The 20,629-nt window shown below is 44.8% G+C and overlaps 1 protein-coding gene across 8 annotated transcripts in view; it reads left to right on the top strand.

Moving 5' to 3' along the window:
• Positions 1-115: 115 nt before the first annotated feature.
• RAPGEF1 (Rap guanine nucleotide exchange factor 1) overlaps positions 116-20,629 on the top strand; it is a 107,696-nt gene continuing 87,182 nt past the window's right edge. For 3 of the 8 annotated variants that reach the window (XM_081179181.1, XM_081179183.1, XM_081179180.1), the window contains exon 1: positions 121-392. In XM_081179181.1, the coding sequence (XP_081035307.1) occupies positions 368-392 (25 nt within the window). In that variant the 5' untranslated portion in view covers positions 121-367. Of the gene's footprint in view, positions 393-14,484; positions 14,656-20,629 lie in introns of all 8 variants that reach the window. The other 5 variants (XM_081179182.1, XR_014004072.1, XM_081179184.1 and 2 more) reach the window with 5 other exon arrangements.

Genomic DNA, 20,629 nt, shown 5'->3' with positions numbered 1-20,629 from the left:
CCTTCTCCAGGGCGGGCAGCAGGGCGCGCTGTGCGGCCTCCTCTCCAGCCTCTCTCTCTCTCTCTCACACCGGGGCCCGGCCGAGGGAGGGGAAGCGAGACGAGGCGGCGGCGACCGAGGAGGAGGAGGACGAGGAGGCCGGGCTGAGCCGCTCGTCTTAGGCCCCGCTGCGGCGTCTTGAGGCGGAGCAGACTGGCTTCCTTCCCGCCCGGCTCGGGTGTTCCCTCGCGGCGGCAGCTTCGTCGTCGTCGTCTTCCACCTCCGCCGCTTCCTCCAGCCGGGCTGGGCCTCTGAGCCCCGAGCTCCCGTCCCAAGCCCCCCTCTGCAGGCGGGCGGGATCGGAGCCCAGCCCCGGCGCGGCCGCGACATGTCCGGCAAGATCGAGAAAGCAGGTGGGTTGACGGCGGGAAGGCCGCTGAGAGAAAGGGGGCAGGGGGAGGCCGTCCGCCTTTCCTCAGTCGGCGGGGCGGTATTTTGGGGACGGGAGGGAAGGGAAATTGTGTGGGGTGGGGGCGCACTAGAGACCAGTGCTTTTCATTCACACACCGTTTTGGTTCCTGATTTCTTTCATCAGCTGGATTATATGGGTCTGAGAGAGCTAGAATCACACAAACACACACGCCTCCCCCCTCGCCCATGCTCAATGGAGGCAGCCCCCACCCGGAAGGGTCTGGCCGCCCTACAGAATATAGTAATCCTCCCGCGCCCACGACAGAGATCCATTGAAGTTAGACTTTCCTCTTGCCCCCCTTCTCCTTTTGTTTTTCTTAAAAACGTTTTCCTCTTGCCCCATGGAATGGCAGCCCCATCTCTTTTCATTTAAAATAAAAGTCTTCTAAATGCCAGAGAGTAGTAGGCCCTTTCCTGCCCTATAGAAGAGCAGCTTAAATATATATATATATGTAAAGGGTAAGGCTGCAAATCATAAATAGCAAATGTGAGAGATGCACACACACATACCCCCCAGGATAGGGAGCCCTATAGAAAAGGCATCTTCCCTACCCTCTTTGGAGGAACACACCCCCTTTCCCCCTTTTTTATTATATAAAAAAATGTTGTTTCTAATACTGTGGAGTAATAAGGGTTCCTGCCTCTTGGCGCTGCTGTCAGTCCAATAGGACACATACGTTTGGGGACTAACTCAAACCATAGGTCCTGGGATGCTCCTAATTTCCTTACATATAATGCTCTTTATTTTATGCATAGAATCAGAGCCATCTTCCCTAAGTTCAGTATCCCCCTGATATTTGCAAACAGCCTTTTTTCCTCCTGTGGAATAATCCCTATTGCACCCTGTACAGCTATTTGTTTACTCTTTCAGTCCTGTAGGAGGGTGCTATAAAACAGGTTTACTCCTGCCCCATGGAATAGCGGCTCTACATTCGTGTACCCCTGTTGTAAAAGACATTGAAGGCTTCTTGACCTATAGGGGGGACTTGCACCAAGCCCCACATACTACTGGGATAGTTTCTCAAAACCAATCTTAAAAGAATGAACTGAACCCCCCCCCCCGAAGGACACTCTTTATTTCTCAGGCCTGTGTGTCAGGTATGCTCCCTCCCTCAGAACTACAGTATATAAGCTTCAGCTTCTTTCAGCTCAGAACCATACAGAGCAGAGTTCCTCCTTGCCCATATGGCAGAAGCAGCAGCAGCACCTTTCCCCGAAACTTCATTCAGAACAGACTCTTTCATATAATCATAGAATTGTAGAGCTGGAAGAGACCCTGAGGATCATCTAGTCCAACCCTCTGCAGTGCAGGAATATGCTTCTCTTCCATATGGCAATCAAACCTGCAGCCTTGGCATTATCAGCACCACGATGTAACCACTTTCATAGTGCAATACAGTAGATAATCTGTTTCCTGACCTGAACAATCATCTCCAGCTTCATAAATCAGATTCTTCTTATTACTGTAGAATAGATGGTTTCCCCAGTGCCACAGAGTATCTTGTTTTTCTTCCAACTCTATAAAAAACCCAGTTCTCATGCTTCATAAAGCTCTGTAAAACAAACTTCATTCCACTTGTAGATTAACACTTTTTTCCCACCCTGACCTGGGCCTTTTAAATAAAATCTATAGTGTAAATTCATCCTAGTACAGTACTGGATAAAGAGTTTATTCTTCTAGCTCCTTATTATTTATTTATTGCATTTATATTGCAGCTTTTCTCCATAGAGCTCAAGGTGGTGTGCATGATTCTCTCCCTCATCATTTAATCCCCACAATAACCATAGAAGGTAGAACAGGCTGAGAGGCAGTGAGTGGCTCAAAGCCATCCTGTGAGCTTCATGCTGAGTAGGGATTTGAACTTGGGTCTCCCGGGTCTTAGTCTGACCCTTTAACCACTACAGCACATTGGCAACCCAGTGCCCTCCAAATATTTTGGACTCCCATCAGCCCCAGCTTCATTGAGCCCTATAAAGCAGACTTTGTGGGGGAGCTTTCTCAAGTAGTGTTCAAGGGGGTAGTATTAATTTCCACTGACCTACTGTATTTCACTAATAGGATTTGGTGGTATTTGGTGGTGTTGGGCTGGGACTGTGGAGGTCTGGGTTCATATCCACACACAGCTATGAAAAGTTGTATCTGTAGATGCTACTTCCCAAGGCGCTGGGTCGGTCTGATGAGAATTGTAGTTCAAAATATCTGGAGGATATCAGATTGAGGATGTGTGGTTTACACAAGTAACCTGTCAAAGACCTTTGGCTTTCTCCCTCATTCCTCCAAACAGGGTCTTTTGCAGGTAGCATGGAACAACAGAAGGTGACTTCTTGCATTCATGTATATGCTTATCCTCTACTGATTAGCCTCATGAAAGTGTTCTTTGGCATTTTCTTGATATTTGCAGAAACCCCACAGACTTAGAATTTCCAGAGTTTCTGCTCCTGATTTGCGGTATGAAACTGGTGGTGATTGGGGAAACTGGTGGGTGTTTCCAGATGTGACTGATATTGGGGTGTAGGTGGGGAAATGCCTGTCCCAGCACCCATTGAAGGGGGATGGGGTTTTCCTGCTGAATTGCATTGCCACTGAAGTTTGAACAGAGAGGTATGAGTTGAGGCCTCCTGTGAGGGGAAACTCCAAATGGCACTTGAAAGAAATTTTCTACTTGTTTATATATTTTTCTTGCTTTTTTGCATGCGTTGAGAGGGGTGCACTAGAAATTAGTTTCTCAAGTCTTTCATATTATTTCTGAAAACTAATACCCACTGTTCTGAAAGTTGTATTTTTGCACATTTATTAGCTAAAAACAAGGCTGTTAATGAGTGGCATAGCTTTGTGCATAATGACTGATTTTTAAATTCTAAATGTCCTGTTTAGTGGAAAGAGTGGAATATATTCTCTTAATATTCCTTCCTTCCTCTTCTTTGTTCTCCAGAATGCTGGATCTGGCTGGGATCTCCCTCTCCCTAGTCTTGAAAAGAGAAAGGTTAGGAAGACATTCCTCTGCTTGAAGCAGTGAACTGGGAAGCATTTAACTGGGATGCCTAGTGGCACTTCAGACTCCTAAAGGGTCTCCTCTGATTTTAAGCTGTATCTGTTTACAGCTGCTTTTCGGTGTACCAGAGGTGTTATATTTAAAGATTCAATTAGTGTTTTGCAAATCAAGCAGTGAATTTATTTGGTTTCATTATGTAGCATTTAATTAGCAGAGAGAAATCAATGTTGTATTGTGTTCTGTGCTGTAAGGACTCTCTGGATATCTTCCTTGGGGGAATGTACAGTAACAGTTGTGGTGTCATGCCATCACCCTTTCCCCACCAAACAGACACTGTTCAGACCTGTCTGTCTCTACTTGCTTGAAAGGCATAGAGAGATTTCTGGGTCTGATGATTTTTAAATGCTTTTTGTCTTGACTTCTTAGCTCTGTGCAGCATCTGAATCTGTCTTCCTGTGATAAGGTTTTGGAGGGACCCCTTGGAAATAAAAAGTGACTTGCATTTCCTAGCAGCTGATTTCAAGTACTATGCACTGTGCAAATCGTGTCTCTTGTACCAAGTACGGTACTGTCTAAAACAAGTGAGCATCCCATTGTGTCAGAGGTCAGATTATTCCCCAGATACTGATTAATTGCTGAGTAATATCTTCTGAATGCTTGGAGCAGAATACTGTGACAGAGGGACACGGGTGGCGCTGTGGTCTAAACCACTGAGCTTCTTGAGCTTGCAGATCATAAGGTCAGCAGTTCAAATCCACCCAACAGTGGTGAGCTCCCGTTGCTTTGTCCCAGCCCCTGCCAGCCTAGCAGTTCGAAAGCATACCAGTTCAAATAGATAAATAGGTACCACGGTGGTGGGAAAGTAAATGGCCTTTCTGTGTGCTCTGGCACTCGTCATGGTGTTCTGTGTGCCAGAGCTGTTTAGTCATGCTGGGCAGTTGACCTGAAAAGCTGTCTGCAGATAAACACTGCCTCACTTGGCCTGAAAGTGGAGATGAGTGCCATACCCCATAATCAAATTTGAATTTTAAGGGGTCCTTTACCTTTACTGTGTGTGTGTGTGTGTGTGTGTGTGTGTGTGTGTGTGTGTGTGTGATGAATAAAGCAACTGTATATAAAGCAACCTAGGGCAATACTTTTCAGGGGATCTCCCATTCCTTCGGTTAGGGGGCGAAGCAGTAGCCAGGATCAAATACAGCCCTTTGGGCTTCTGTCCAGTCCTTATCTCTCTTCCCAGGCTGTCATTCCCCTCTCAGGCTTCCTCCATGACCTCCTTGAGTACTTTTGCCTGGCTACTATGTATCCTTAAACTGTGCCGTAGCTACCTGTTTGTCTGGGTAGAGGATGGAGACAGGCATGGAAAGGGAGTATTGAAGACTCTGGTCTTTGCACAGCTTTGATGAAGCCCACTGTGCCATTGTCAGAATTACATCTGTTGCCCTCCTACTAGTGTCATCTTGCTCCCAAAAAGTTGCCTATGAAGCAATGTGGACTGAAAAGGATTCCCCAACCCAGGGGTAAAGGAAGGACACAGGGGTTTGCCTGATGCTGTTGGGAGGCAAGGATCCCAGCAGCACTGTGGAGCACTGTGAACCTCTGGTGAAAGATTAACTGGCTGTCCCAGCAGGTTAATTGGAGAAACGGAATGTCATGTCAGCCTGCCGTTACAGGACAGCTAGACCTGGCTGTTCTTTCTCTTCCTGGCTACAAATAATAAGCCCAGGTACTATATCTTGAAAGGCAGCTAGCAACTTCTGCAAGCTTATTTGCAAAACTGCCTTCAAACCAGGGGTTTTGGAATCTTTTTCAAGAAGTTGGTATTGTAAAGGTAAAGGACTCTTGGACGGTTAAGTCCAGTCAAATTCGACTGTGGTGTGTGGCACTCATCTCCGCTTTCAGGCTGAGGAAGCCAGTGTTTGTCCGCGGCCAGCTTTCCATGTCATGTGGCCAGCAGGACTAAACTGCTTCTGGTGAAACGGAACACCGTGATGGAAGTCAGAGCGCACGGAAACGCTGTTTACCTTCACGCCACAGTGGTACCTATTTATCTACTCACGCTGGTATGCTTTCAAATGCTAGGTTGGAAGGAGCTGGGACAGAGCAACAGGAGCTCACCCAATCACACAGATTCGAACTGCTGACCATACAATCAAGAAGTATTATCAAAAATCAAGGGCACATTCCAGCCAAGAAATAACACTCAGGGGTGAAGGAGGGCAGTGAGGGGTGTGGCCTCAGAGAGGGTGCATGGCTTGGGGAGTATTCCAAGGGCCAAAAAGAGAGGCCAGAAGGCTGCATTTGGCTCCTGGGCTTGAGGTTCCTCACCTCATTTGGAATTTGCAAGGCTCATTTCGCACCTGGCTATTAGCCACTTGCGACCAAGTGTAGATGACCAAGCGAAGGGCAGCAGGATGGTGTCTGACTTCATCATCTGGAGGTGCATGGCTGGGGATCCTTGGATCTTGATTGTGTTCACACACTAGTAACACATCCTGTAGAATTCTATGGGTTATGTTTTATCTGCACAATCCAAATGAATTTCAGTAACCAAAAAAGTCATATTGAAAAATACGACTTTTGAGCTGTCTGGCCCCAAAATGGCAACTAGGCATTTCATTTTGGTGACTGTACCCTGATTTAAGAAGCCATTTGGTGCCTAGCTTATAATATTTGAATTTCTAACATTGCTCTGTTGAAAGTAACAGGTGGTTATGAGACTGATTCTATGCATGCTTATTTGAAAGCAAGCCTTGTTGAATTTGATAGGATGTGTACTCCCAAGCAGGCATATATAGGGTTGCAACATTTACATCATCTTAAGGTTAATTAATCCACAGTAATTGATCTTACGCAAGCTTGCTTTGTCTATAGGAGTATTTCGCAAACTTTTGATAGTTGAGGCATGCTTCTTCTAAATTACAATGGGAGGTTCCCTCTGTTTCTTTTTCCAACAGGCTTATTTTTTAAAGCATTGAAGCAGCTTCCCCTCCTGTGTTTTTGTCAATAGGCAACCAGCTTCAAGGGTGGGTAATTCTGACGAGTGTGCGCACTGGGGGTGATTAAATGTCTCAGCTGCTTCTAATGTAGAGACTTCAGAAGGGCAGTAGCTCAGTGGTAGAGCGTCCCATATTCCATCCCTGGCATCATCAGGTAGGGCTGGGAAAGGCACTTATCCTGGAGACCCACTGCCAGTTAATGCAGGCAATATGGTAGGGTTGTCATATACAATATTGAAGAGCAAAAAAGAGGACACATTTGCCAATTTCCAAAGGATGTTCATATTTCAGCACCATATACTACTGTTTGAAGCAAACACACTCCCCAGAATTTTTTTTTTATTGTGGGAGTCCCATGGGATATTGCATTCAGAGGCTCTGGGCAAAATCTCATGTCTTAACCACACAGTGTTGTAGTGAGGGAGCTTAGGCTAACATCACTTTGAGCTTCTCAGACTGAGCCCAATTTAGATTTTTACAACATACAGTGGTGCCCCGCAAGACGAATGCCTCGCAAGACGGAAAACTCGCTAGACGAAAGAGTTTTCCGTTTTGGAGGTGCTTCACAAAACGAATTTCCTATGGTCTTGCTTCGCAAGACGACAATGTCTTGCGAGTTCCTGCTGGTTTTTTTCCCTCCCCCCCTTTTTCTAAGCCGCTTATCAGCTGATCCGATCAGCAGATAAGCCGCTAATAGCGCTAATCCGCTAATCCGTCAATGGGCTTGCTTCGCAAGACGAAAAAACCGCTAGACGAAGAGAATCACAGAACGGATTCTTTTCGTCTTGCGAGGCACCACTGTAATGTGTCAGAACAATACTAGCCTAAGTGCATACTTCCCCTCCCTTTAAAAAGAGAATGGGTTTCAGAGCAAAATGATACATTCTTTCCCTTTCCAAAGAGACATTAATGAAATCTCCTACCATGAAAAGATTGGGGGGGAGCAGACTTAAGCATAATGCGACTTCCTAAAGATAAACAAAGCATTCTTGATTGTCCAAGAACATCCCTTCTCCCCCCCCCCCCCCCGCTTCTGTAGAAATTTAGGGAAGTGGCAATTTGGGAACGAATCCTGATGGCCCCAAACAGAAAGAAAAAAGCTGATTCTCTCCCCACCCCTACAATAGTAAATAACCCTCTTCCCCCACCCTAAAGAAAAATGATGTTTCCTCTCCCAACTCTCCCACACTTAGCCATCTACTTAAGTTCCAGAAGGGCCATTGCATCCTCACAGCCTTTGGTGGGGCAGGTGGGGAGGCAACAAGTTCCACACCCAGCACACCAGGTCCATCTTGGGACCTTCCTCATTCCCATCACTATAACTAACTGTAGGAAGAGAAAACACAGAGGCAGACATTTTCCAAAAATTTAAACATCTGCCCGGACAGTAATTTCACCCCTGAAAAAGAGGTCATGTCTAGCAAAAACTGGTCGTATAGCAACCCTACAGTATGGAGGATATCGACCCAATGAATCTGACTCATACATAGGAAGTTACCTTTTATGAGGTTGATGAGCTAAATCATTTGGAGATGCAGAAAGTGGCCTCATTATTAAGATTTTCCCATAATCTAGTGAATTACAACTGCAGAAGATACAAATCAAATAGGTAAAATAATTATAGGTCCTTACCACCCACAAAGGACAGTAGTCCCTGCCAGCTCTCACCTGGGATTTTTCCTTTCTCCTCCCAATCTGGGAGACCAAAATTTCCAGGGGTCTCTCTCCATCAACCACAGCTAATGATGGCCACTTGACTTTCAGTTTCACCAATTATTTAGTGGCAGAGGGGAAAAAAGATTAAAGATTTTCAAATACAGGAGTTCCTATAATTCATTTTAATGTTTCTTGTCCACCATAAACCAAGCCTTCCAGTTTGCTTTAGATACTTTAAGAATTAGTTCCCTCTCTGTTTTCTCAACAACAGAAAGTGGTACTCAAAGATTTTCAAATTTTAGATTTTCCCCAGCAGATTTTTTTTTGGGGGGGAGGGGTGGTGTCTTGTGACAGTTTCTTCATCCCAAAGATGTTTTAAAAAGAGAGGATGTGATTCTTATTTACCTATAAGGTGACTGTGTGGCATTTTGGCATGATGGTGTTACTCCATAGCTTGCCAGCTCATCCTATCTTCTGTCCAAAATGCAAGCATAGACAGTAGGAAAACAGCTTTGATCCAAGTGTCTTGAGGTTGACTCCCAGATCACCGTGATCTCCAGAGTGATCTGTCTGAATTTTATCAATCACCACATAACGTAGATTCCAGCGTATAAGACAACATTTTAACCCCGAAAAAGAGGTTAAAAAGTCGGGGGTCGTCTTATACGCCGGGTATGGGAGGCACGGTGTGGAGCCTGCCCCCCCCCCCTGCTGCTGCTGCGGCAGCTCCGAAACAGCAGCAGCGGGCGGCAGGCAGTGCGCCGGGAGAAAGCTGCCCGGTGTGGAGCCCCCCCCCCGCTACTGCTACTTCGGAAGCAGCAGCAGGGGCAGCGGGCTCCGCTCCACGCCTGGCGGCTTACTCCCAGCGCGGAGCTGCCCAGCGTATTAGGCGACTGGGCTCCTAAGACGAACCCCCAAATTGCAGCTGCCAATTTGGGGGGTCGTCTAATACTCCCAGTCGCCTAATATGCCGGAATCTACGGTAATTATCTTCTGTCAGTTGCAGCTAGCAGAAACACAGCTAAATCGCCATTCCTCTCTCCCAGAAGTGGCCCCAGGGATGCTCAAGGGATTGGAGTCTGTGAACTCTGATGCCAATTTACTCTTATCTGCACCTCCTAGGTTGATGTGTGGATCAGAATAACAAATTATTCCTTCCAATTTTGTAGTTATCTGAATTTTGAGATTGTTATTGACTTTTAAAAGGTGTTTAAAATGCATATTTTATAATGATATATTTAAGAAATAAGTACACTGAGATAAAATACATGCTTGGGTATAAATTTCATTTTTCCAAAATAACATTTTAATGTAGACGTGAGATGGAGGCAATTTATGAATGGAAATCGAAATGGACAAGAAATCTGTATACTTGGCACTCAATCCTGGAAATAACTGGCAGGCTTGCACTAACACTGTGATCAGCTGATTTCTGCTTTCAGGCTGGTGCAAATGTATCTTACTGCTCACCGCATGGCAACAAGCTGTATGTATGAAATGTACACCATGGGTGCAGTGCATAGCTTTTACATCCAGTAAACATTGAGTGCTGATGTGTGGTGAGGGAGAGCCGGCTTGGACATCAGAAGAGTCTGGCTCCTGGATCAGGCCAAAGGCTTGTCTAGTCCAGCATCCTGTTCTCACAGTGGCCAACAAGAGGCCCATGATGGGAAGCCTAAAAACAGGACCTGAATGCAACACAGCAACTGCTATTCAGGGGCAGATTGCCTCTGATAGTGGAGGCAATTGAAAATAGTGTTGAAAATACTGTGGTTATAATCTAAAAAACAGTATTGCTAAAATAAACAAAGTAGGCAACCGACTCATTAAGGTAACACGCGGATGCCTGTTTGGGTGTAAGAAGGGAATGTGTGTTTTGTGTTATTGGGATGGGGAGGGAGACAGCTGGAGTCTAATGGAATGCAAGGCAGCTGGCTTGTGACTTAACCAAAAAGCTGAATTTGGAAAGAATTTCTAAATTTATTTTCTGGGTGTGGACAGTTCCTTTGGGCTCACCATCAAAGAGAAGAGGGGCTCAAAATCTGGCTAAAAATATCTGTTGGTGCAACCCGGCTGCCCTTTTTGGCAAGAGATTTTTCTCCCCCATGTATCCTGAACCCATAATTTGCTTTTTCCAATGTAGTTGTTGCTGCCAGACTCTTCCGATGGCAGAAAGGCAGCGGTTAGTTCTTCATGTGGGATTTGGTCCTACATGAGGCAATGATGGCCACCATCTTGGAGGACTTTAAAAGAGGAATAGGCATATTCATGGAGAAAAAGGCTATTGCCTCTACTGTTGGAGGCAGTGTACCTCAGAGCACGGGTTCCTGAGAATCACATGTGGTAAGAGTTCTAATGTACTCAGGTCCTGCTTGTGGCTTTCCCTTGGAGGCAGGAGTTGGGAACCTATAAACTTCCAAATGTTGCTGAACTACAATTCCCATCACACCTAACAAACACGGCCAGTGGCTAGAGATGAAGGGAGTTTCAGCAACATCCGGAAGGCCAGAGATTCTCCACACCTTCTCTAGGCATTTGGTTGACCACTTTTAGAACAGAACGCTGGACTAGATGGGCCATCAGGACTTTTCTTGCATTATTATGTGAGTGTGCTGTTAATTTCCTTAAGACATCTACTCTGCTTTGCAGTGCTTTGAACCATAGAGTGGGGAACACACAATGCACCAGATGTTGTGGACACCCAACTCCTGTCAGTCCCTGCCAGCATGGCCAGTAGCCAGAGATGATGAGGGTTATGGCCCAGCAAAATCTGGATGGCCACAGATTGGCCAACAAATGTCACATAGTTTTGTTTTGGTCATATGTCACCAATTTGAACAACATTTGGCAATAGACCAATTTACACTCTTTCTGGGGACAGGTAGCTCACTGCTAACCAAAAGACTCATCTAGGTACTTAAGCTGCATTCAGTCTGGCGGAGAACAAACTCCCTAGCAGTGCTCAGACTAAAACTTGACACCCCACCCCAAAGTTTGGAAGCTACCTCCGTTCTTTTGAACCAATTTCTGAGATTTTCAGTTTCCCTGTGCCACCAATGTGGGTCAGTAGCTCTAGGAAAACTACCATTCCCAGCTCTCCTTGCATTTGGCATGCACAACATTGGCTTGACTGTTCTTGGCCATCCCACAATCATTCTGTGGGCAATCTGGGTGGAGCTTGTGAGCTACCAGTGGGCTGCTGCCTCCACCTTTAGCTTCTCTGGAGTAGACACCTCTTTGGTCTGATCAAGCAAGGCAGTTCTGTTCACTCTGAACCAGAATGCGGACTGAATGCAGCCCTCAATACCGGTTTTTTGGTGGCCCTCAGCAACATTTGACACCCACCCCCCAACCTAATGCTGCCTTCCTAAAGCTGGGTGAGCAAGGCACTGTGAAGGAGGTAGGAGGACTCCCGGTCCCTGCCATAGCCTTGTGCCTCCTTCCCAAAGCCCGACACCTTGTATGGCTGACTTTGGGAAGGCAGCATGAGAACAGGGTGGGGCCTCAGATTTTGGACTCACTCGCCAGCCCCTGTGCACACAACTGAGCAGTGTGTGGCCCACAGGTTCCGTGTTGAAGTACTCTTACAACTGACTTGGTATGAAAAGTTGGACTGCCCTGAATCTGAATGATCTTCACTTACAAAGGATTGTAGCAGGGTATTGCCTGCAGGGTATGACTTTTTCAGAAATATGCAGGTCATTAAAGAATTGCAACTGTGTGGGCAGCATAATTGTGAACTAATTCCATTCATTAATTACTCTGCAACTATCTTCAGCCCTGGTTCCTTTATTTATCCATTCATATTCTGTGTTTCCAGAAAACCATTCAAAACTGATGACAATTGAAATCCGTAGAAAAGGACAGACACACCCCAAACAATCCATTGCGTACAATGGTCATGAACAACTGATTGCATTGAAAGGTCTCAGGAGTTTATTTAGTGCCTTCCGTGGGTTGTTTCGTCCTTGCGAATCTCTTACAGTTTTCTGAAGTGTGTTTTCTAATCCAGTGAACCTCTGTACATGTCTGTGGTCTGAATGGCATTAAAATAGCCTGAGGAATGTACTCTGTATTTAGAAACTAGTTCTGTTTTTTTCAAAAAAAAAATGCCAACTGTCATGCAGAGAAAAGCTCAAGGGGAAATCAATAGTTTAGCTAGGAAGTGCCCACTAGGTTCAGGCTCATAAGCTTCTGCCTAGCTCACTGCTTTCCAAGCTTCTGAAAAGAGAAGCTTGATTTAAAAATAATGATATTTGCAGACAATTTTCATTCTTATCCTTAAAAAAAGCTTACTTTTAGAGCAAGGTGTGAGGAAATTATGGCCCTCCGTGTATTGCTGGACTCCAGCTACCATCAGCCTTGCTCATGTTGGCCAGTGGTCTGCAATAATGGAAGTTGTTTGTCTTATTGTTTTGCTCTGTCCGTCTTGGGAGACAATGGAAGAGTGTGCCTTTGGGAGTAAAGTCAAACTGTTGGAGAGTTACAGCTCTTGCTGTGGCTGTAGAGATTGATACAGGAGAGGCATGTTTTGTTGCAGTTGTGGCAGATGAAGGCATCTGGTTTTGCTGCTACAGGTGCGCCATAGTGTTTTTTCTTTCTGTGATCCTCCCAGTCATTTCTCCTTTGGTCACTGCTGTGGATACATCACCTGACTGTCTGTCTCCAAGCACTGTAATCGTCTGCAAGGAATTCCCATATGGCAGGGTTAATGTTGCCAGCCTTCATACATCTTTTGTGGACATCTTCGTAATGCAGAATTGGTCTGCCAACAGGCCTAGTGCCTGAAGCATGCTCCCTGGAGAGCACATCCTTGGGGATCCTGTGATCTTTCATTCTGTGTACATGACCAAGTCAGCCTAGACCACACTGAAACATAAGTGTGAACATGCTAGGAATGTTGGCTTGGGAGAGCACATCTTGGGAGAGCACATCACATGCCATGTGATGCATTGAGGCATCACTCCTGGCAAGTTGCCCACGACTCACTTCCATAGAACAGTGTGCTCAACATGCAAGGCTGGTAGACCTTAATCTTAGTATTGGTAGCATCACATTCTCCCATACCCTTTTGGAGAGGCAAGTCGTTCCCTTACCAATATGCTTGTCCATCTCAGCATCGATGGAAAGGTTGCTGGTTATGGTGGAACCCAGGTAGACAACATTTTCCACCATCTCAAGCATGTTGTCACTAAGCTGATGCATGGAGTGCGGGTGATGTGCTGACCCAGGATGTTGGTCTTTATTGAAAGGCCTTAGAGCACTATGACTCATGCAGAGAAAAATCAGGCAACCTCCTCTGGAGATGAGCCATGAGGGATGCAGTATAGGAATTGCCTTCTTAGGTTATAATCCTTTTCTAGCCTTCTACCTCAAGGTGTAGGTGGTGTTGTTCATTCTGCAGTTGGGGTCAATCATTATTTCCAGAATCTCAGAGAGAAATGGGAAACATGTGAAGTCATATTTGGAATTTGCTGTCCATATAGGAGAGTGCTGGGTCTGTTATTTATTAAATTTTTACCCCACTCTTTCTTCCCAAAGAGCCCATGCATTGTGTGTGCACTTGGAAGCTTTGCAGCCTCCCCTCCCCTAAGAACCAGTAGAAGCCAGTGGCTCTGTCGCACAACACATGCAAGCCATCTACCAGTACATGAACTACTTAGTCTGTGCCTTTTCTTATTCCCAGGTAGAACAGGTAATATTTTCTTGGTTAAACTCCTTGCTGTATTATTAAATGCTACTTCACTGTGTCCTAAATAATGTCAGCCATTCAGGATATAGCCAGGTGCTCATTTAGATCAGGAGTGGGCACCCTACAGCCCATGGGGAAGCTGATCCCTGCAGAAAGTAACTTTGTCAGCCCTGAACTTGGAGGTTTGCTGAACATGAGGCCAGTAAAGCTCCTTATGCTGCAGTTCTGAAGTGTCTGATAACCAACCGGCTGCTAAGTGCTTTGGGAAGCACTGCGCAAGGTACTTTTGACCAGGGTGGGTGTGGGTGGGGCAAGCCATCTGTCAAATCACCTGGCATCATAATGATGTCAGGTGATTGACAGGTGAATTATCCCCTTCCCCTGTAAACATTGATGGGGGGGTTCGTGGGGGGCAGGAGCCTAGGAAAAACAGTCTGGAGGGAGGGAACCTGAATCAGATGGGATGATGGAAGCAGCAAAAGCTCAGTTTGGACCTCTCTCAAAGAGCAACCTATTCCTCCAGTAGCAGGAAGAGGGGAGTGAGAGAGAAAAGGAGTAGCTGAAAAAGAAAAGGGGGTGGCATGCAGTCTGAGGGCATGCAGATCTCAACAGAAAAGGGTTCCTCAAGACTTCTTTTTTATTTTGAAATACTGCTTTCTTCTTCACTGCTTTCTCTTTCTTCTCATCTTCCCTTTAGACTTGCTCACTTTCTGTCTCCACCTTCTCTTCTCCTTCTGTTTCCTCTTCCTTGATGAGTTGCAACTCAGTGTGCCAGTGGGACACCATGGAATGCATTGAGGCGATGCGGAGGTTCTCACTGTGGCGTTCGACCTGTGATGGCACACTGACACATGCCTTGCATCAGATGGTGAGGCCTGCATGTGTGAACATGAGACAAGGGCTTGCCCCAGAACATCCAGTGAGCTTTTGTGGATGAGTAGGGAACCTGAACCATGTCCAAGCACAGTAAAATATCAATGTGCCTTTAAAAGTATTGTGAAAGGATTGTTTTCTCCCAATTTACTTAGTTTATGGCCTTTCATTTCTAGACTACCTTTCTTTTATATAAATCAGGGTGGTGTGCAAACACTCATATAAAATTCAACAGCACATAACCACAGCTGAAAAGAAAATCGAATGACAGTGTCTTGCATACTTCTTTAAAAACTGGCAGTCATACAGCCTTTTCTTCCTACTTATCATCTCAAAAGACTGAATGGAAAAATATGCCTTCACATGGCAGTGAAAGATTAATATGGAGTGGAGCAGTCTTATTTCAAGTGGTGGAAGTTCCACAGTTGGGGTGCTGCTGCAGTGAAGACCCTGCCCTTACATCACTGCATAGTGAACTGCTTCTCTTGGGAGTGCCAAGAACAGGGCCACCCCCTACAGATGTCAAGGCATGAGTTGGTCCTGAGCCATTCAACACCATTCAACACCAGCTGTTGGCACCTTAAATTGGTGATAGTCCACACAGCCATAAACCTGCCTATGTCTTAAGATGGAGGTTTTGCTCAGTGGAACTGTAGCCAATAAGATGCACAGCAGGTGGAGCATAGGAAACAGGGCCTTTTCTGTAGTGGTGCCTAAAACATGAGAATCCCTTTCAGGATAGATCCATCCAGTTCTGTCTTTTTGCTCACAGTTTGATGGGCTAGGCAAGGCTCATTTCTTCTAGCAGGCTTGCTTTCTGACCTTTTGAAGTCACTGTCCTGGTTGCTACCTCTGCAGCTTTGTTTTTGTGCATTTTCAACTTTTTATAAATGCTTGGCAAATAAGAACAGTTTGCTGGATCAGGGCAGTGGCCCATCTAGTCCACCTTCCTGTTCTCACCAGCTAGATGCCCTTTAGCTCTCCTGAATCTTCCTGCATTCAGCTTCATTGGATGGCCCTCGAGTCCTACTATTATAAGAGAGGGATGAAATCTTTTCTGTATCCCTTTTCTCATTCCTCATAACACGCCTTTCTAAACTCAAAAGCCCCAGATGTCATGGCCATTCCTTATGGAGTTTGTTAGTTGCTTGGAAACTTGACACTGATACGCAGGGGTTCAAATGCCTTTAAATGCTGAAATAAATAGGAAGCCATTTTGCCTCCTGCCCTCCACTCTCCCCCAGCTTTCATAATTTATTTCCCAAGAGATATTTTTATTTTATTGGGGATTGGGCAGGCAAGGGCCCAAGCAGTTTGTCTTACAGATGACAACTGTGTTGAAAATATATGACCAGCTGTGGCTGCATTTGAATATTCTTATGTTCCCTTGATTTGCATATTCATATCTTCATTTAATTTGTGCTACTGCTTTGATAAGCCATGCAGGTTGGCATTAATAAGTGGAACATAGGCACTTCCAGACATGTTTTGGATTGGCTATACTGAGCTGTGAAGGAGCTTTGGCGGGGTTGATGTGTTCAAGACCACAAGGGCGCCCCACCCTTGTTCCCAAAGCACATCTAGTGTCTATTGTGCCTTACAATTCTTATTGCTCCTCCTGCCTTAGATCATAGGGGTTGATACAGCTCTAGCATCTGTCTTTCCTGGTGCAAAAGGCCACTGGACCAGGGCTGATCAGAATTGTTGCTCATGATCCTAGCAGGTGGAGACATTGTGAGCGTGACCTTTTGTTTTCAGAGTACTGTACTGTCATGGGGAATAGAGGGTTCGGTCTGGGTAGACCTTTCCTCTTCTAAGAAAGAGCTTTTAGCTGCTACCCACATGGTCCCCTTCCTAAGATAAGGATTGCGGTGTTCTCAGTGTGCTTGGGATGGGTGAATGCATGATCAGAACTGGAACTGACAGCTCACTTGAGTTGGGGTGCCCTTCCATTCCCAGTTGTAGAAGGAGAAACTGATCCAGGATGCATTGCTAGTCAGTTTCGTTAGGGGAAGGGCCTTAGCTCTGTGAACATCTGCCTTGTATGCAGGCAGCCTCAGGTTCTCCCCCCCCCCCAAAAAAAAATATTTTTTGTTGAATTTTACATTATTATTCTTTTATCACAATTACATCATAACAAATAATAACAAACTAAATTCCCCACTCCCCACCCCATGACTTCCCTCAACTTCCCCTTCTGGTTTTTTTACATATAAACTTGTCCTGCTTACAATACTATACTTCAATATTATATCCATAAATTGAATGTTGTTATATACTTATCATTTTAACCTCATCTTTATAGCTTCTATGTTTATATTATTAATTGTAAGTGTTTACTCAGACCCTGCTAGTAAGTCCATTTCTTTACAATGATTCTGTAAATACAGCATAAATGGTTCCCAATCTTCTTTAAAATTTCTATTGTCTTTGTCTCGGAGTCTTTCAGTTAGCTTTGCCATTTCAGCATATTCCATCAGTTTTTCTTGCCACTGTTCTTTGCTTTTCCATCTTAGCCACTGTTGTAGCATGCATGAACAGTTTTTTCTTCTCTTTTGGCATATCTTGACCTGAAATGCCTAATAAAAATAAAAAAATTCCTTCCAGTAGCACCTTAAAGACCAACTAAGTTAGTTCTTGGTATGAGCTTTCGTGTGCATGCACACTTCTTCAGATACTGACTATGGCAGACCAACACGGCTACCTATCTGTAACTGAAATGCCTAATAAAAAGGCTTCTGGTATTTTAACAAAAGTTATCTTAAACATTCTTTTCAATTCATTATAAATCTTTTCCCAATACTTTTTAATTATTTTACAATTCCACCACATATGAAAGAATGTGCCTTCTTTTTCTTTACACTTCCAACACTTATTTGAGCCTGTTCTATACATTTTTGCCATTTTAGCAGGTGTAATATACCATCGAAACATCATCTTCATGTAATTCTCTCTTAATAATATACAATTGGTAAATTTTAAATTTACTTTACATAGTTTTTCCCAGTCTTCCATTTGAATATTATGTCCTATAGGCAGTCTCAGGTTCGGTCCACATTGACATCTCCAGGTAGGGCTGGGAAAGACTCCTTGCCTGAAACCCTGGGGAGCTGCTCCCAGCTGGTGCAGACAATATTGTGTAGATGAACCTATGTTCTTATTTAATTCATCCCTATATTCAGAACCTTGAGGACTAGACTTTTACTTTACTCAGGAAAAGGCCATTGTGCAGTGGTAGAGAACATGCTTTGCATGCAAAAGGTCCCAGGTTCAACTGCTCCAGGTTTGGCTGGAAAAGACTCCTTGCCTGAAACCATGGAGAGCTACGACCAGTCATTGTAGACAATACTGAGCTAGATGGGCCGAGGGGCTGGCTCTTTATCAGGCAACTTCCTCTATTGAGCACCCCTAATTCATGCTTGTCACCCATAGTGAGTAAGAATTGCCTTCAAGGGACCAGAACAGGAAATTATTCTGCAATGTTTTTGCCTTCCCTTTCAAGCTGCTGATTTGCCACAAATACATTCTATACATAGATATGTCTGAGAAGCAGTCATTTTTGTGGACAATTGCAAAACTGTACTGTTCATTTATTTATAGCCATTATATTTCGAAACAGAGCTTTGTAGCCACGAGGACTTAGAAATTAAAGTTTGGGCTCCTAGAGTTTCTCTTCCTTGGTTCAGAAGAGCGAATGGGTGAGGGATGGGTTTTGTGGGCCTTCAGTGGAGACATGTCAAGACCACTTAAGCACCAGATCACCTCACCTGACACTGCATCCTGAGCAGTTGTCGTCTAACAGCTTTGATCCCAAGATGTCCCCAAACGTATGCAAGTTTAATTGACCTCAGAAACTAGGATTCTTTTCTTTTTTCTTTTTTAGAGAGAGATTACATAAGTACCACTAGCTATTGCATGTTTTAGCAGGTCTTATTTTCCACCTCTCTGAAAAATGCATGGTTCAGAGTCTGCATTGCCAGTTGTCTGACATTAGAAGCAGCTGTAAGGTGAATTATTCATCTGTGCTGGTAACTTCCAGTAGCTGGGGGGTACCTGTGGAGAGACTTGAAATGACTTGGCCTGAATGTTTAGGGACTTAGTGCCCGGGCACACAGAATTGCTTGGTGCCAAGCAGTTAGCAGACCCTCTAAATAATTGGGAAAGTGGGGCAGAAAGTACTAACAGCCTGGCCTTCCTAGAAGGTGGGCTCATCAGATTTCTTTTTACAGATGAGAAACTGAAAGTTGAGGGGCAATGTTCAATTTGTTCCTTGTTTCCAAATGTGCGGCCCATAATTAAAAATGTCCAGGTAACTGTGAAGGTTGTGTGTGTGTGTGTGTGTGTGTGTGTGTGTGTAGACAGTAATTCTTCTTAATACCAGTTGCTAGAAACCACAGGAGGGAAGAGGGCTCTTGTGCTGGGGTCCTGCTTGTGTTTTTCCTGCAGGCATCTGGTTGGCCGCTGTGAGAACAAGATACTGTACTAGAAGGGCCGTTGGCCTGATCCAGCAGGGCTCTTCTTATATTCTTATGTTTTTAGAGACCCACACACCCTTTTGCCCTCTAACTGTTGTCCCAGAAGTCTGATCTCCCAATTTGCATAGAAGGAGCCTCTTCTCCCTTGCTCCTCTTATTTTGGAAACACCACCAAAAATCTTAGTCTTGAAGTCCTGAAGAATTTGTGGAATTTGGTGGGGGGGATTGCGGGAAAGGAGGAGAGTTCAGATTCTTCCACAGCAACCAAATTCCACACATGTTTAGAAACCACCCAACTGTTGAGCTTCCAGTGAGACAAACAAACATTCTTAGAGCAGCCGGATTGTGTTAAGTGATTTTGTTTGGAAACTCATCAGTTTGACTTAGAAAAAGAATTGTTTGGAAACATTCTGCAATCTTAAAATAAAGCTGTAAGGAATGGAAACTGGGAAACAGATGACTGAAGGATCAGCACTTGGTGTTTACAAGGAGTACTTTGGAAATAAACTGTTTTGAGGACAGATCATTTGATCTGAATAGGTGGAAGACATTATAGGCATTTTACCAGTCAGTTCTGACCTGGCATTCCTGTCACCTTTAGGGAAGACGCACACCCATCTCATGGGTCTGAGAGGTAGGGGTGGATGAGTCTTGATCTGGTCCCTGCTCCTTGAATAAGAGTCAACTGGCTGACTGTTCTATCCCAGCTATCAGTAGCGTTCCAGGATTCTCCTCATTCTTCAGTAGTAATGTAGGAACTTCATATGATCATACAGGAAGAACTATGCTAGTGTCAATTTTGTGCCTGGGGTTTCCCCTCCCAGTCGCTTTTCCTTTTGTGTCATGTCTTTTAGATTCTAAACCTGAGGGCAAGGACTGTTTTATCACTAACATTTGTAAACCTCCTTAGGACCTCTCCCCCTTTTTTATTTTTGCTAGAGGAATGAACTAAACATGCTTTAAATAAATAGGTCTTCCCTACCCTGATCCATTATCTGATTTTTATTTCTTTATTCTGACTCATTCACGTGGTTCCTCCCCTTTTAACTGCACCTTGAGTAAGATTTGGTAATGCCATCAACCGTAGGTGGTGGGTAGTAAATAAAACGGCTTCCAAGACTGGCTCTGGCCCTCAGGCTACCAGTTTAACTGTTCCTGCTGTTAATTGAAATGGGTGGAGGCAGGGAAGCTTCTAAGGCACAATAATAGACACATCTTTGCATGCTTTCTCTACTCAGTATTTTTTTTCTCCCAGGAGAGAAGTTTGGGAGACAGCTCAAAAAGGGCGGTGGCGTGGGTGGTAATTGTCCCTCAGGGCTACGCTTCCTTGCCGGTGCGGGGGCAATTAGACCATTGTAAACAAGTTGATTTAGCAATGTACTCATCTGTCTAAACTGGAGCAGGGCATGACATCATTCTCTCTTTCTTTTGGCTTGCGTTAGGCTGCCATTCTTGGCACAGTGTTTGTGAAGGAGTTTGCTGCTCAAGTGGAGC

Source organism: Podarcis bocagei (assembly GCF_964188305.1).
Source record: "Podarcis bocagei genome assembly, chromosome: Z".
Classification (NCBI taxonomy): Eukaryota; Metazoa; Chordata; class Lepidosauria; order Squamata; family Lacertidae; genus Podarcis; species Podarcis bocagei.
This window is presented reverse-complemented; position numbering and strand designations above follow the sequence as displayed.